At 39.4% G+C, this 16399-nt stretch overlaps 1 protein-coding gene and 2 long non-coding RNA genes across 4 annotated transcripts; 2 read left to right on the top strand and 1 right to left on the bottom strand.

Annotated features, from left to right (window-relative positions):
* Nucleotides 1-3416: 3416 nt before the first annotated feature.
* Nucleotides 3417-13154, bottom strand: LOC110052403 (ras-related and estrogen-regulated growth inhibitor-like). 2 transcript variants are annotated; one of them, XM_089285249.1, is made up of 5 exons: nt 13025-13154; nt 7625-7763; nt 5636-5692; nt 5202-5275; nt 3417-4744 (listed from the first exon to the last, which is right to left on the bottom strand). In XM_089285249.1, the coding sequence occupies exons 1-5, from the start codon at nt 13070-13072 to the stop codon at nt 4298-4300; spliced, it is 765 nt and encodes a 254-aa protein (XP_089141375.1). In that variant the 5' UTR covers nt 13073-13154; the 3' UTR covers nt 3417-4297. The 2 variants fall into 2 exon arrangements, with proteins under 2 accessions (XP_089141375.1, XP_020614186.1); XM_020758527.2 differs by lacking the exon at nt 13025-13154 and adding an exon at nt 8349-8468.
* LOC149117740 (uncharacterized) lies at nt 7083-10247 on the top strand. The gene is made up of 2 exons (XR_016206147.1): nt 7083-7252; nt 9835-10247. It is a non-coding gene; the product is annotated as an uncharacterized LOC149117740 (long non-coding RNA).
* On the top strand, nt 13122-16328 carry LOC149117739 (uncharacterized). The gene is made up of 2 exons (XR_016206148.1): nt 13122-14149; nt 14783-16328. It is a non-coding gene; the product is annotated as an uncharacterized LOC149117739 (long non-coding RNA).
* Nucleotides 16329-16399: the final 71 nt, after the last annotated feature.

Below are 16399 nucleotides of genomic sequence, written 5' to 3'. Positions count from 1 at the left end.
CCATCTTTGCTCCGTTTAAAGAACAATATCCGATCAATGAGCTTAACTGATGGTTGATAAGCGAATTCGGTAATGGAGTTTGGAAAACCTTGATATTGCAGATTGCAGCACAAAAGCAAGGTCATCAAGCCAACACAACACTTTCCTTTAGATAACTGTAATTAACGCCCACTTTTTTTTGTTTTGGTGTACCCTGAAATATCTAACAAGTGACCTGAATAGATTATTGTTTTCTGGCCCCTGGGCTAGGGGGATCGGGGAGGTGTAGCTCGGGCGTCGATCGTGCAATCCCTGATCATGCTCAAATTAATCAAAGCATCTGGTCTTTTTCTTGTCTTTTTCCCATCCTTAGTCAGATTATCTCAGTGGCATTCTTAAAGCGTAATTTTATTTCACGCGAATTACGTAAGTGCCAATGCGTTATTGGTGAAAAGGACCAACAAAGAGCAATGCTAACATAAAGTATGTTTTTGTGACTGGATCAGGCAGATATGTACATCCCACATCCCACTAGTTTCCTCAAGAAACTCTCAATAGATAGATCCGAATCCGCGATGCTATGTTCAAAGACAGAAAACCGTTTCGAAGCCCAGTCCAGCGGTTTTCAATCAACATGCTCAAATAAAAACATTATGGAAGTGAAATTCTGGTCACTCATGAGATATTCATGTTGTACCCAGTGAAGGAAATGATGAAGCGGAAAACAGCGGCACTGGACAATTCTGATACAGCCGTCATGATGATAAAAAGTGGTATTGACCTTGATTTTTTTCGTTCTTCGCCAAAAGGCAAATTAAGGTGGCCGAACACAGTTTTCGCGCGCGCTTTTGCTGATGCAATTGAGCGCGCGCACAAGGATTGCAAAGAGCGATCATTTCATTTATTCAACATCCGCACTATCTGTGCTATTTTTTCTCTATTATTGAACGCGGTGTATTGATGACTTTAGTCTTTTATCACAAAGATATGTTAGAAAAGGTAACGACGCAAAGAAACCAGCAATTCTCAGCTTTCTCTCTGTTACCGAAAGAACCCAGTTAAATGCAGCGCATGCGCAGTTGCTCAAAAAATTGAGACCGATTGCTTTTGCAGAAACTTGCGGATTTCTGACGATCCAGTCCTTAGAATTTCAAGAAATTTGGCCAAAAAATAGTTCAGAAACCACGTGAATGATCTATCGCAAAAAATCCGAATTTTGACATAGGGAATTTTTAATAATACAGAACATGCGGTGAAAACGATTTACGGCGAATTACGAAAATCGCCTATGTCAAAATTTATTAGAACAGTGTAGACAGAAGGGATTTAATGTCAATTCGTAGTGGGCAAAAGAGGAAAAAAATCTAACGACTGGATTTTTTTTAAATAAACAAAAACCATTTTTTAAGCCTTGTTTTTAACCAGCCCCGTTGCCGTGGCAACAGCACACACCTTAGCAAAATGCGAGAATAAACTTTTCTGTGGTTAACCTTGACTCTTGCAAAAAACGAGCGCCAAAGCATAAATAGCTTAAAAGTAATGGTGAATTAAGCATAGGCTCTTGAAAACTGTGTTTGGCCACCTTAAAGGCAGCATACGTGCAACTGAATTAACTTTGATGTCTTATTTCTGTTGCTTCGGTTGACTTTTGAGCAGACTGAGGACCTTTAAGTTGTCAAGGAGAAGGATTCTTTTCAGAGGAAAATCATTAGCGGCTCCCTGCATACTCAATGTCTTTAAAGTTAGCTTACCTCCATTTAGCGGTCATCTCTGTTATTAAGTTGCAAGTTATTAAGTTGCAAGTTCCCGACAAACGTATTTTATTGTTTGCCACTCTATTCGACTGTCACAGTCAGCCGATAAAGGTATGTTTGAGGAAATCTAAAACACTTGTCATTTGTTTGTACTGAAAATCTCGTTTAAAGTCTGGAATTTCCGAGGTTGGTTTGGCGCTACATGACCACAATCATATTATTCTGAGTGGGCTTTTCTGTGGACCAGTTACCTCGAAGTTTAATGAAACAACTAATGTGCTGAAAGGCCAACCTGTGTTTATAGCTGCTAATATCGTCGCTAGAAGCCTAGTTTTTTGGTCGGCATCAGCATGCAGATTCTGGCCAAGTCCGAGCTTTGGGTCGTCTGTTGATCACCTTTCTGGTAAACAACCGGTAGTCCATTAATCAAAGACTTTGAAATCGGACTAGACCTGACTCGACGTTCGTGTGAACGAAAGATCAAAATAAAAACAAGAGAAGTAAACGAATGAATAACAAAGGCAGACAATGGGGTCGAGATTGTAAAACGGACGTGCAACCGTGATTTCGTTGTGTTTTTTCATCGGTATGCATGAAGCAATAGATTATCGGCATTTTCGAAAAGCATTTTAAGTAGATCAAACTGATGTTTGGGAAGCATTCCAGGTTCACGACAAACATAAAAATATCAGCACGCACCTTCGGCTATTTAGTTGTCAGCAACCGAAGGAAAGCGGGAAAATGCTGCTCATGTGATCATTTGTGTCGTCCATGGGAAGAAGTGTTGTTTTGCGAAAGGATCAACATCCTACGATTTACGCATGGTCACGCTTTTCCAAGAAATAAAAAGACACTTTTTTTTTGTTTTTATCGAGTTTTAGTTTAAATTTACTGGCGCTCTATCACGAATGCCGCTCTCTGATTGGCTACGCTACTCACTATCTATTCTGTTGATAATGAGTAGCTTAGTAGTGCGTGGTTGTTAACAAAATGGCGACCCCTTCTTTGCGTTTTCTAAGTGTCTGAGAAGAGGATTTAGATAGAGTTTTGAACCACTAGTAAATTTATAGTAAAATAATTAGATTATCCGCTCTGGATTTCTATACGTGATAGTTGACTCGGCCCGGGTAGCGCCTTCGTCAACTAGGACGTGATAAAAATCTCGAGCTCATAATCTAATTGTTAAATAGAAACACTCGTGGAAGTTAGAGAATAAGAATTTTTCTGTCGGAACACGAAACCTAATGCGAGTGTTTCGAATTAAACGCGCGATTTCCCTTTTTTCTTCTCGCTCTTCCCTTTTTCCCTCTCAGACCTCGCTCTTGTTTTCGTTCTCCCGCCCACTTTTTCGATCGTTCCTACTGACCAAGGCAAAATGTACTGCTCAGTACCTTGCTTATCTCCGGTTTCTGTACCATGAAGCGACAAGGAGCATCCTCCCCCCCCCCCCCCCTGAATGGGATGCTGGTTATATTACCTCCCAGAATTGACGTCGCCGGTACCCATTTGTACACCTTGGTGGGGAGTGGCGTTGTGAGAGTAAAGCGTCATGCCCGAGAACAGAACAGAATGTCCCCGGCTGGTGCTCGATCCGGGACCGCTCGATCCGGAGGCGTGCGCACTAACGATGAGGACACCGCGCCTCTTCATCTCAAGGGAGGAAAGAGGTAATGGACACAGGGATGCTGAATTGTTTTGATTTATTTTGAACAGATCTCTCTGAGCTCTAATAAGTTAGAAACATCTAAGAATTAAATAGAATGCAAAGAAGGACGAGAACATAGCTTAACAATACCTTAGACTAGTACATTTAAGATTATATATATATATTGCCATAAATATTTGGCCCGCCTGGGTTATGTACAAATCGATATATGTTATGCTGCATTATCCCTTCCGCCAACAGGAGTGTTAAATCGAGATAATTCTTTACATAGCATCAGAATGACTAAAGAACCCGATAATAAAAATTAAACTGACCATTCAAGACACAAATTCAGTCGTTAAAGTTATATTATGACAAATGAATCAAGGTTTGTAGGTCGAATATGGATGTCCAATTTGTCGCTGAAAGAGTTAAACGCTCAATCCTCTTAAATTTAACGAGCGCGTTGGATGCTCGAGTGTTTATTGGTTAATTTACAGCTATTGGGATATTACTGGTACACATATTGTTGTGGTCATCTTATGTCCGTAAACGTCCTCTCTTTCTTAGGTTTAGCAACGCACCGAAGTTAATTCTCTGCACTTTTTGAGTCGCATGTGGCTTACATTGTTTAGAAAATCTTATCTTGTTCATACGACATCCATGCCTGTGGGTTTCAGTGCGCTGGTATACACCGCAAAAATGCTTCAATAATTTGAGAGGGCAGATGTTCTTTTTGATACCTCGTGCGTTGGCACCACTGACGTTGGACGTCGTGATTTGGCTTTCATTACACCTCATGTGTTATGAAGACCATCCAGGCCTATACCAGTACTGGAACTGTTTTAATTTTTGACACAAATGAGAACAAGCCATATGGCTGAAGTTTTTCATCTTGTTCAAGATATTCATCGTCATGTTAAAGAGTGGAAGTTCTTTCTCTGCTTTCAATAACTTGCGGCTGATTAGTGCCATGTGATTGCGATCTGTGTTGCTTTAGCCCCTTCTTAACTCGCGTCATCAATGGCGATCTAGAACCACTGCCGTTCTTGTTATTCAAAGTGAACCGTAGCGAGCCTCGCAGTACATCCTGTGTGCCATCAAAACCTTCGGAACTTGAAATGATATAAAACTCGCATCCTAGATCCATAGCAAGTAGTCTTCCTTCATACTCCGTCACATCTTGTTCATATTTAAGGTCTTTTTTTGTCGCTATTAAAAATATCGCTGATTGAGCAACATTTCGTGTCTCGAGCAGGTATCTGATGATGAGGGCTGCTTCCTTGAAGGACGATCGATCAGTGGTCGAGTACAGGACAAAGAAGACGTCTGCTGAAGAACACGCGTCGATTTTCTCGACAGAATTCTGCAACATTAAACAAGTCGGTTAGTGGTCTCCTATTTTTCGTTGGTGGTCATGGCAACCGGTGTCAAATCACCAAATGAAATTTTTAAAGGAGCATGATCATTAAAAAAATCATGCAAAATATGGCGCAAAACGGGGGTACATCATTTAGAAGTCAAAGGGTTGGTTATTTAAGCGAACTTTGTGTTAAAACTGGTTTAAGACTGGATCTAGGTTTAACGGGACTCTCAAAGCATTTTGACTTCATTCTAGGCGTAGACTAAACTGTATTGCTGGAGTTAGACCAGGTGAAACAATTATTGCGATTGTAGTAAAAGCAACGTAATGCATAGCAAATGCTTGTTCTAGGATAATTGTTCGACTGTAAGGGATCGAATGAAAATTTTCTATTTCTGGAAAAGGATTCCGTGATCTCAGCTCTGAGTCAATGTATATTGCAAATTACTATCACACTTACTTGCCCTGCAGTGTCCAGGATTTCTAACAGAATTTTCTGGCCATCCACTTCAACTCGGTGGCGATAAGTTTCCTCTAGAGATAGGTAGAAGAAGAAAGATAAGTAAATTAGTAAAAGCACAAACATTTTATTTCAGATTCTGTCAACTTAATTCAGAGTAAGACAAGTAGCTCGTTAAATTCGCCATGATTCTTCTTATTTGGTTCGCCAAAAGACTCGATGGCGGGAGTGTATGTAAAGCACGCCAGAGTGCCTGAATATTGTGCCTACAGCCTTATCGATTCTAGAGCGGACAGTAAGTGACTCTTGGAAAATTTTGTTTAGAAATTTGAAGCTCTTGCAGCATTCAATTTCTTCCTTACAGATTTCATACATTTCAGTTCTGTAGGCTTTTTTTTGAGAGGATTTTGTTAAAGTTCTTTACTCTTTATTACCTAATGTCCTGTCGTATTCCCCAATGAATCGCTTTGTGAGAAGCCTGACAGTAAAGGCTGTGAAGATAAAAGGGAGAAAAAGTCATTCCACTGGGAAAATAAGAAAATCAATTCGTGGTTAATTTTTAAAAATAATTTTTAAGTGCTTTGTAAGCTAAACTGAACTGCCCTTGGGCACTTCATGAACATCAGCATAATTCAAAAATAGCAAGAATAATGTGAACTTGTGTTCAGGAATGCTGGCAGGCAACATAAAAGCGTCGTTTTCCCCCCACAATTGAATTATCGTGTGCAGCGGTGCCAAAGCTGTATTTCCCTTGCACGTGCGTGTTACACAACACCCGCGAAAAAACAGGCCCTCGAGTTATCTTTTTGGGGCTTGGCTGGCGCAAACAAGTGAAGTGCAAAGTCTTCTTTACCCCCCCCCCACCCCCCCACCCCCCCGCCATCTCTCTATCCCCTATTTTAAAACAACAGTGCATTATCCCCGGGAAGACTCCCATGTAAAAAAAGACGGGGGGTGCTCGTGGCACCTTTTAGGAGTTAAGAGAGAAGGTTTGGCACCTCTTCGGGTGCTCGGCCTAAAAAGGTCCACAGCGGCAGCTTTCACAATACCTTTTAGGGTATTGACCCGAAATAGGTTTTGTCTGCTCAGCTAACGTGTCGTTTAAGAATTGGTACCTCAAGGGGTGAAAAAAATTTCAAGCCATGTTCACAAAACAGGGTCTTGGTATCGCTAAGGGTTTCTTTCTCTTGTCCTTTTTATATGCGAGTTCTCCCTCTCCCCCTCCCCCCCCCGGGAAATAACCCCAGTCTACCCGTGGAAAGTTACGAGACAGGCGCACTCTAATTCAATGCAAAGTACATACACTTCATTCTTGAACAACTATCTAATACAAAAGCAAACAAGCGCTACTGTGCACAAAACGAATCCTCTCCCACTACGCAAAAATCTTTTGAATCGCTGTTATATTTGTTGTGGAAAAGATGCCATCAGGCTATCAGTCACCAAACCTTCACGAAGTTCCGCGTTCTTTCAGCTAAGTTTCAGTTGTTATGAAAGCCTTCGTGAACTTTCGGCAGAAGATTTACTGGAATTTCATTCCTGCGTAAGTTGAATAGTTTATTTTTCTTATCTGTTTGCTTTCTACGGTGCGTATTTCCTTTTACGGAAATTATCACGACCTAATGCACAAGAGATGTTTTCATATGTCAGTGGTCACGAACGCATCTTTCGGATTTTTGACAGTTTTTCATGTCGAATGTTTATGTTCCTCCATGCATGTGTGAAACGTTTCCGGTGATGAGTTAAAGTATTACGGTTGTAACGCTAAACTTAATGATTGCTGGAGTACACGAGAATAGATAGGGATTGAACGTTCTTTTTAAGGAAATGTTATCATAAAAACAGATTTTTGGGGGGTCATGTGCTACGACCTTTCCCCAATTTACTCGCCAGGAAAAAGCGCACGCAATGGTTTTTCAGATTTTTCGATCCCGAAAAAACGTAATTAAGGCTGTTTTGAAACTTTTTTTGGAGCCGCATCGCAGTGCAGTGTGTTACAGATCAAAACGAAGCTTCCATTCCTTCAGTAAGATGCTAAGAAATCTTCTAAGGTAATTTTTGATACGTGACTGTCATTACAATCGATGATAGTGAGCTTTCACATGTCGCCCTAGGGAATTTAAGAAGTTTTTCTGTCTGAAAAACACTGTCTAGGGAAGCACGTAAACGTTTATTTTGATATGGTTGATCAACCATCCCCTTTTCTCGCTCTAAACGGCACGTTTAAAACTAATTGAATAGGTATTACTGGCCTAATTGAAACGTGACTTACACCAATGGAAATTAATATACTCATGATCGGTGTCTTTTTTGTGAGATAAAAAAGCTTTGTTTGACGGCAAGCTGAGAGCTTCAAACATAAACAAACATGCTCGGCTCTAACGTCAGAACGTGACATATTTGCCTTTCGAATCTCAAAATACCTGATTTTCCTACGCCATCCTTTCCTAAAACCACAGAGCGAAAACTTTTTAAGTTGGTCGTGGTGTTTCCGCCTACTGATCGAGGCTTTGTTTGAGTGTTATGGTTCGCTGGTAGGGACAAGCTTTCCATGGATCGGTCCTGGAAACAAAATAGAACTAATGTTAGTGATGCAGTGAAGTGTACCGAATAAAATCTTTTTATAATCGGGTATCTTTCTTACAATGAATGATGATGGTTGATTGAGAGCATTTATCACCTCACACAGCTTGCCGCGTTCGTGGAGAAATAAGAGGTTATAAAAGAAAGCTAACTGAAGTATCGTGGAAATAAAATGTGATCTCCACGGGTCACAAAACTGCAATTTACAAATTTAATCTTCAAATCAATGTCCCACTGTGAAGAACACTTTCAAAATGGAAATACACCTAGCGAGTAATTGAAATGTCATTATCCAAAATATCAGCATTTAATCAAAATGGCTTCACTTCATGTAACCTGAAATACATTCGGTTTCCGCAATCTCGTTTAACTTATGTCGTAGAATTTGTAAAAACAAGGACATGCGAGAAAAGATGTAAACAAAAATAGCTGCTAATTGTAAAAGATCTTTTCAACTCCGTATACCCGCTGATAAAATCTCAGGGTTTCCACCTTCGTGAAGTATCTCTCAAAATCTGGGACAAGGAATTAATCGACGAGTGTTACGTTGCAAAGAGATCATACCGTTTTCAAATGTCAGTCCTTTATGTATCTCTGTAAACGTTGTTTACTCCAAGGCAGATTTTACTAGCCCGTGATGTTTCGTTATCAAACTGCATACAGTAATAATTTACCGTTCAATTATATTTCGCTTTATAGTCAACGGTCGCATTGACGTCAATCAGTAGTGATATATCATTGGCTTGTTGACCCCCGCGTGGCCACGGAAGTCTGCTTGCGTATAAGCGCTACAAGACGTGACCTATGAAGGTTATCACTGTGACAAACACAGTTAAGAATTTTATGGGCTTACAACATTATGTACGCTCTATCTTTTCATTTGATCGTCGTTTGCATTTTCTGCAGAGGTACATAAAGATATCATGGACGCAAGACTTTTGATCGATTTGTTTTTTATAAGCAAATGAAAGTGCTCTCGAGGGTTATCATTTTCCGTGCAATTTTGACTAAAAATATTTACGAAATGTACCCGGTTTCGTCACGTACAAGACGGCCACTAGGTAGAAGGAGCCTTTCGGTTGCCAAGAAAATAATATTTGTTGACACACAAGGGAATGGTGCTACTGGTTCAATTATAAAAAAAAAAATCAAGGACTTGATTGACTGATGACGAAATATCGGGAAATATCTGACTGGCATTCCTGAAAATAAAAATTCAGTGCAAGGAAATCTTTAGCTTGGGTAGGGAATCTTGGAATACGAAAACAATTCGATTGTGCCCTTTAATGAAGGTACCAACACTGTATTTGCAGCTCTCTTTTGTCTTTCTTTGTTCTCCAACATTAAGAACTCATAAGCTGAACAAAGCCTAAATTAAAATTATGAAGCTGAAATAACGTTATTTGGTATTAATTGTTTCGCACTCGAACAAAGATTACAATAGGAATGGCTCTATGTTCGTTATTACAGTACGCACAAAGCTGCGGGAAAAAAAAATTGTTTACGCTACTTCGCAAGTAAACGAACGATCGAAGCATGCGTGGTATTTGCTCGTCAAGACACTTCACTCTCAAGTAGTTCCGGTTGTTGTATGTTCTTCAGTGATGTTTTTTTCTCTCCGTAGGTTTTTTGATCCTTGATAGAGATAAAAATTCTATATTCGTCGCTGGTTCTGTGTGTTAGTCAGCCTGCAAGTCACGTCCACACTGTTTTGGAATGATAGTCACCCTCCTTTGTCATACCGTCACTCCCAAAGGGAAAATTCCTTACTGAAAATACCTGCAGTCCGCTCCGCATTGGAAATCCAAGTTAACACTTCATATGAAACTACAGTGCTGATTTTGTTTTTTCATTACGTTTTCTTTTAAGGGAAGGCAGAGTATACATTTTCTACAAGCTGAGTTGTTTAACAGTCGAACTACTGGCCGTTAATTAAAACCCGTTTCTGTGGCGCTAAATTTGCATTTTGGAACACATTAAATTGAAGCTACTACCAATCCTAAATTACTTTGCTTACCATTCCAAGTCCAGTTTGTTTGTTTGTTTGCAGGAAGAACATAACTGTGCTTATGGTTTTCATACGCGGACGAAAGACTGAAGTAAACAGCAGATGTTCTGGATTATAGAATGATATACGCTAAGAAGACCTAAGAAATATATTTTCATATATTCAATAAACGGAAAACACATTAACGGAAATTATCAAATGGGTTGCCGTCCTAGCTACTGAAACTTGTCATTGATTTCCTTCAAGTTCAGTTTTCTTGTTTTTTTTTTTTCCTCTTTTTGTCTTCAGAGTCCTCGAATTTTTGGAGCGTATGTCTTCATGAAACGCGCAGAATTATGCGCAGTTTAGGACTGGCACTAGTAACACGAAAGCAATGTCTGTTTGGTATAAATGTTTACAAATGCTACGTTTCTCGGCGTCACGAACGAACACTGTTGATCTAAAAAAAAATTAAACCCTTAACAAGACTGAGTTCCGTCATTTTCCATGTCTTGTCCTTGAAAACGATTTGATAAATAATGTCTTCTCCATACTGGACCATTCAGTGTTGCACAAGGCTGCCATCTTCATCAATTATCGTTCGACTCACTCTGCGGTGGAAATGATGTGCCTAATTTCAGCTTAGGGATACACATCAATTTGTGCGCATTCACTCGAGCTCGATATTTTTCTTCCAGTGTAGGTTCTCGTTTGATTACTAAGCCAATTTGAAGATTAGTTAATTGTAAAATAACATTTTTCTTTCCCACAGTTTCCCCCACACCCCGGTCAAAAGAGTTTAGTTGTCCCAAGGTTATCGTGACCAGTTGAAAATGACTCGCTCGCGTGTCTCGTTGTTTACATTGTTTCTATTTCGAATTTCCGCAACACTCCGCATGTGGGTTTAACATAACGAAAAAAAATGTGGCATGCACGAATCACAAATCAACAGGACAATAAGTCACTCGAAAAATTCTCTTCTTTGTTTTCAATAGATCCCTTCTGTGTTTCCATTTCCTTGTAAAGAACATGCAGAATATTTTACTGTCCACAGACATTTCAAGAGGGCACTTTTCAAGGCTAAAAACTTTTAACAACAAATCGATGATTTATAAATTGAAATTCTCTCTCTTTCTTTACTTATAAAGAAACCGTTCCTTTAAATGCGAGTAGAGAGATTATTCTTTGTGATCAGATCTGGTGCTCTACATAGATCGATATCTCATCAATTATAAATAGCAACTTTAGCCCTCGCGTGATAGGCTGTTTTGTTTTTGACCATTCAGAGAAAAGCATGTTTTGCATCCCGATAAAATTTGAAAACTCACTTAAGCTAATAGCTGTATATTCCCAGCTTCAGGAGGAATAATTCTGATAAACAAACTCGTCACGTATATTTACACTGCTGCTTGTATGTTTTACAGTATCACAAGAGGGCAGGGTACTAACAAAAGAAAATTGTTGGAGCACGGACAGTATTCAAAATGATGTGATGTTTTCTACATTTTGAAAGAGGAGTAATCAGCAGTAATATAAGTGAATTAGAACTAAATTTCTTTTCTATGAGATGAGGCATTTTCCCTTGTTTAATAGGCCAATTCCGACATATTAAAATTCTAACTTGGCTCCGAAGTGTAGGGGAGTAAAACAAAAGAAATCGCATCGAGGTTGAGGGATGAATAATTAATTTATTTTATTTTATTCCCCTTAGCCTCGGAGCCAAGTTAGAATTATAATATATCGGAATTGGCCTATTATTTCTGCATAGTAGTTAATTCAAAGCCAGCCAGATACAGACAGATCGAATTTTGCTGTGGTCGCGATTGGGTAAAAAGTGGGATTGCACCGGAAATGTTTTGTCTAACAATTGAATCAGTGCACAACGAAAGCTTTTTGTATGATTTCTAACGTGTTAATAGGTTTAGCCGAGTATGCACCAATTATCACTACTGAAAGTCATGATAATCTTATTACCAAGTCTAATTTCAACAGAACACAACAGAGCTCCTTTGCCACGACTCTTGTTCACCGACCATTGTGGTTTCCTTTTCGGCTTGCACCTATCCGCAATTGGAAATTGATGAATCGCTATCAGGTATTCAGATCATTTTCATAACACGTTTTGAGCCAAGAGTGATACACACTTATGAAATGTTTACTGATATATTAACGCTTTCCATAACAACCTCTTAGATGTTAACGCCATGAGTCATACAGGTCCTTATCTCAGGTATGAAACAGACGCACTTCCTTATTGAATATCCTTGCAATAAATGCACTTTTTCCGTTTCTGGGCCTTTACTAAAAGCTTTCAGTGTTGATGTTATTCTCAGTGGTTATTACAGAGGAGATAATTCGCTTTTCTCATTGTTATTAACCGGCAAAGAGGGAACTTCCTTGACAACTATAAACAAATATCGCTAACACCTGTAAGGTAACTTTAGTTCCTTCCGTTGAGAAACACGGGAACTTTTTATCCGCACAAATAAACTGGCAAACATACAGCATTCCGAAGGTTCCAGAACATCAGTGTAAGTATACCACATGGTTCTCGTTGGAGAATATTAAGAAGCCGACTGTATGCTCTGCGCATGCACAGTTGACTTCATTTTAACCCTTTCTGTTTTTTACTTAAGCTGTCTGTAGAAACTCAAAGCCAAATCTTATCATTTCTAACATTTTCTGATGACAAAGAATTGCATATCGACGAAACCTTGAATTTCGTATAGTGCTCACATTATGGATGAGCTACTGATAGAATTAGAGATTAAGGCCCTATGTCCTAGTTGGGGGACTGGAATTAATGACGATGCTGAAAATCGATAGTACTCTCTGAAATAAGCGTTGGTACCATGCTTCAAAACCAAGCTCCTCTGAAAACCCTTCCCACGTTGATTTTCTGTGGTCTCGTTTTTCGCTGAGTCAGTATTCGAGGCCATATGCTTACTCCCCTCAAATACACACGTGTTTCCTCGAGTATCCTCTGCTAATATGTCCCCCAAAAATATTTCGTCCCAAATTTCTAACGGATGTCTTAAAGCCTTTAGCCGGAGACTTTCAAAACGCAGATGTAATTCAATTCCTGATTGCAATTACTGCAGTGCTTATCATGGAATCAGGGCCGATTTTGTTTAGAAGATATAGTTTCGATTGTGAATAACCTGTAGATAATTTAAAAGAAGCTACGTATAAATGTGATTATGTATTGTACATCAGCGAGCGATCCTGAAATATCACAAGAACCGTGCCTTACCAGGTTAAGTTGTCTTCGCCTCACACTCTTAAACATCCAGTTCGACATGGTGAATTCAGTACACTCTGAGGAATATGTACGGAAGCAGTCTGCCGTCTTTTTATAGGCCTCTTTTCCGTAACTCGACGACCTACAGGGCACGTATCCAGAGCGATGCCCTGCTGAGTGGCACAGAAAACAGTAGCGAGAGATAGCGACCTGAACAACTAAAGACGGACATGGGGAAACTGTGGTTAAATTCCGATATAGTCTCCCGCTGAATTAAAATCAACGTAGACTTGTTAGACAGGAAACTTCTAAAATACGGTTTATGTGTGTAAAACAAACAAACAAGAGGCAAACACTTCTGTTTTTGTTTTATTTTCGAGTCAAGGAGTGGCTATCAAAGCAGTCCAGTCAGGCATGCCTCAATTTCTAGACTCTGTTATCATGTTATCTTTGTCTGACATCCTTTATGACGAAGGCACCATTTTAAACCACGATAACACTTGCCCTTGCAACCCCTTGCGACGGAAAAAAAAAAACTTTAGATATCATTAGATACTCTGCGTTCCTCACAAATAGCAATAGCGCAAAATCACAGTTATAGCAATTGTTATCGTTCTTTAAGTTTATCATAATCTGGTATTTTCAATGGGTTGTGCTTGTTTATTTTTTCAAATCGGCTTTGTTACGCTGGTGAAATAGCCAAGAGAAATATTTTTTTCCAACCCTTTGAGTGTTTGCGTAGACGGCTACGTATTTTGCCTGAAAATCTGTCGCTGGCTTCTTAAGTAATCAAACAAACATTTGTTGATAAAAATAACTTGCGAGAATGCATCGAGAAGTTAAGCTTGTAAACAGCTTTCCCGTCACCATAGCTACATAGCAAGTTCATTCTAATTATGTCAGATCTATTTTGTTGTCGACATCAGCTTGGGCGAAAACACACGCAGCCGATATGGATCATGGTCAATCCCTCCTTGGATCTGACATTGAGGTTCTTGATCTTATCTAAGGAGTGTCAACAGAGGAGAAAGGAACCAGACGGAAAATCCTTCGACTTGCCTGCGAAAAAGGCAGATTTAGCCAGATTTCTCTTCCATGCGGGGCTAAACAAAAGTGACAAACCGGCGAGAAGAACAGGTAAAGAGAAAGTCGCCTCCAAATGTAATCTCGCGTGTTTCAGTTTACTTTGGAGCAATATATAAGGGCTGGGTCAAAGACTTTTCTTGGTAAAAATAATTTATTAGTTATGTTTTTAAAGAAGTAAGTGGCTATGCAACCAAATTTAGCATGCAGTAAGGTTTTAACTTCCAAAATCATCCAACAAAAAGGCGTTTTAGATGCAGGTTAATGATCCCCATCCGGCTCACGTTTGCAGTTGGGGATCTAGGGGAGGGGCCCGGGGGACCCGACCCTCCCCCCTTATTTTGGGTAAAAAAGGAAGAAATCACAGAAGGAAGAATAGCCGGCAGGGCAAGCAAAACAACCCCCCCCCCCCCAAGAAGAACCATGCAACATCTTGCCTAGTTACAGCTGTTCTTTTAATTTGCTTCGTTCGTTTCCTGTATACATAACACATCATGACTTTAAATATCTTATTATCACTTATTTTCGCGCGACCTTAATTTCGTAAATTTGGAATAGAAATATTTCGCGGGACTTAAATTTCGCAATTTTAACGAATCACCGTTTTTCACTTGAAGGTAGTTAAATTTTCCGAATTAGGTCGCTCGTTTTTAAACTTCCATTTCTGTATTTTATTCTTCTGAGAAGAATGAAGCCATCATGAAGAGGCTCAAGCAGCTGATCACAGAAAACTACAGGGAGCCAGATGCCGATGGCAAATTTGACGACTGTGCTGAGGAAGTATTAAAGGAACTAATTCAGCAAGATCAGTCAGATGATGAGGATGATTTCGCGGGCCTTAATTTCGCGAATTTTGTTAAATCGCGAAAATTAGTCTCGCGAAAATAAGTAATAATAAGGTAAATTCGATACTTCCCCGACAAAATTGCAGCAGATCTTTTTCCTTTACAGTTTGACGTTGTTACTTTTGTTAAACTGTTGTCACCATGGATCAAAGATAAAAAAAAATTGCCTTACTATAATACACTGCCCTCTTCCGTACCTATTCCGTTCACCCTCTGGTTTGGAAGACGAATCCGGTTAGAGTGACTGACCTTGCAGTAATGGTAAAGGATTATTTTCAAAAATCTCCCACTGAGGCAACCGAAATAAAAGACGCATAAAATAACAAATTAATTCCCGAGCAGTGGAAAACATTCCAGTGGTTCTGACGTCATGATGGTGCATTTAGAGAATTCCTGTTGCTTAGCAACCCTAGGTCAATACCAGCGGGTTGAGTCTTGTATCTTCAACCTCCACATGTTTTCCAGTTTATGTTCTCCCGATACCGTCTCCACATCAGTTGAAATAAAACAAGCTCACAAACAAACGACAAATACATCACACCAAGTATAATCAGGTAACCATTTTATTGTGTAAGCTGGCTCTAATTTTTATCAGTTTGAGTTTTATGGTATAGTTAAATCCCTTAAAAAACACTGTTAAACATCATATTTTAACATTTTGAAAGTTAATAAATACACCAAATTTTCCAGAATTGCTACCTCAACCCCCCCCCCCCTCCGATCCCGTTAGAGAAATTCGTTTTGTCGCGGCTAACTAAGTTATTAAAATTTGTTTGTTATCTACCTCTCGAAACCCCGGCAGGTATTTATGTACGTATACAAGAAAGCTTTGTCGTCTAGATACTCCACCACTGTGATAATAGGTTTTTTGGCCTGGGAAAGCACTTCTGTAAAAACCTGGGAAATTCTCTTGCCGCGGGGATCAGTACCGGATCTGTTACAGGGAATTACCTTGAGAGACGTCAACAGCACTCAGAACTTAGGTCCAACGATATCGTTTTAATCCAAGAACACAACCAAAATGCAACCGGAACATAACCGGAATGCAGCCAGAATGTAACCAAAGAATATTTCACAAGGCACGACTATTTAAGCCGAAAGCGCAATTCTAAAGGATTAGGTAAAGCTATTAAAAATTCTTAACTAAATATTATCTAATACATTTCAGAAAGCTCGATTGGCTCTAACGGAATTCAACGTTTACAAGATTAATAACTTTCAAAACAACACAGGTAGATAACAGTTTAACAAAAGACTATCGCAGGTAGCAATTACAGTTGAACGCTTATTACAGTTATGATCCTACAACAAACTAGCAGGTGTCCATTACGGTCAATGAACTGGAACAGTAACCTGTAACTCAGAAATGCAAAACGAACTAAAACAAATATATCTATGTTGGACTTCTATATTTTCCGACAGCGAAAGCGAATATATAAAACGTACTTAATTATCTAAT

This window comes from Orbicella faveolata, unplaced genomic scaffold, assembly GCF_042242905.1.
Source record: "Orbicella faveolata isolate gen_17 unplaced genomic scaffold, um_ofav_v1 contig_1, whole genome shotgun sequence".
Classification (NCBI taxonomy): domain Eukaryota; kingdom Metazoa; phylum Cnidaria; class Anthozoa; order Scleractinia; family Merulinidae; genus Orbicella; species Orbicella faveolata.
This window is presented reverse-complemented; position numbering and strand designations above follow the sequence as displayed.

Excerpts from the sequence above, each read along its gene's own strand:
- LOC110052403 (XM_089285249.1), bottom strand. The coding sequence starts at position 13,072 with ATGTCGAACTGGATGTTTAAGAGTGTGAGGCGAAGACAACTTAACCTG. Across the intron at positions 5,276-5,635 it reads GGAATACGACAGGACATTAG|AGGAAACTTATCGCCACCGA; the intron begins GTAATAAAGAGT and ends ACCTATCTCTAG. Across the intron at positions 4,745-5,201 it reads TCCTGGACACTGCAGGGCAA|AATTCTGTCGAGAAAATCGA; the intron begins GTAAGTGTGATA and ends TTAATGTTGCAG.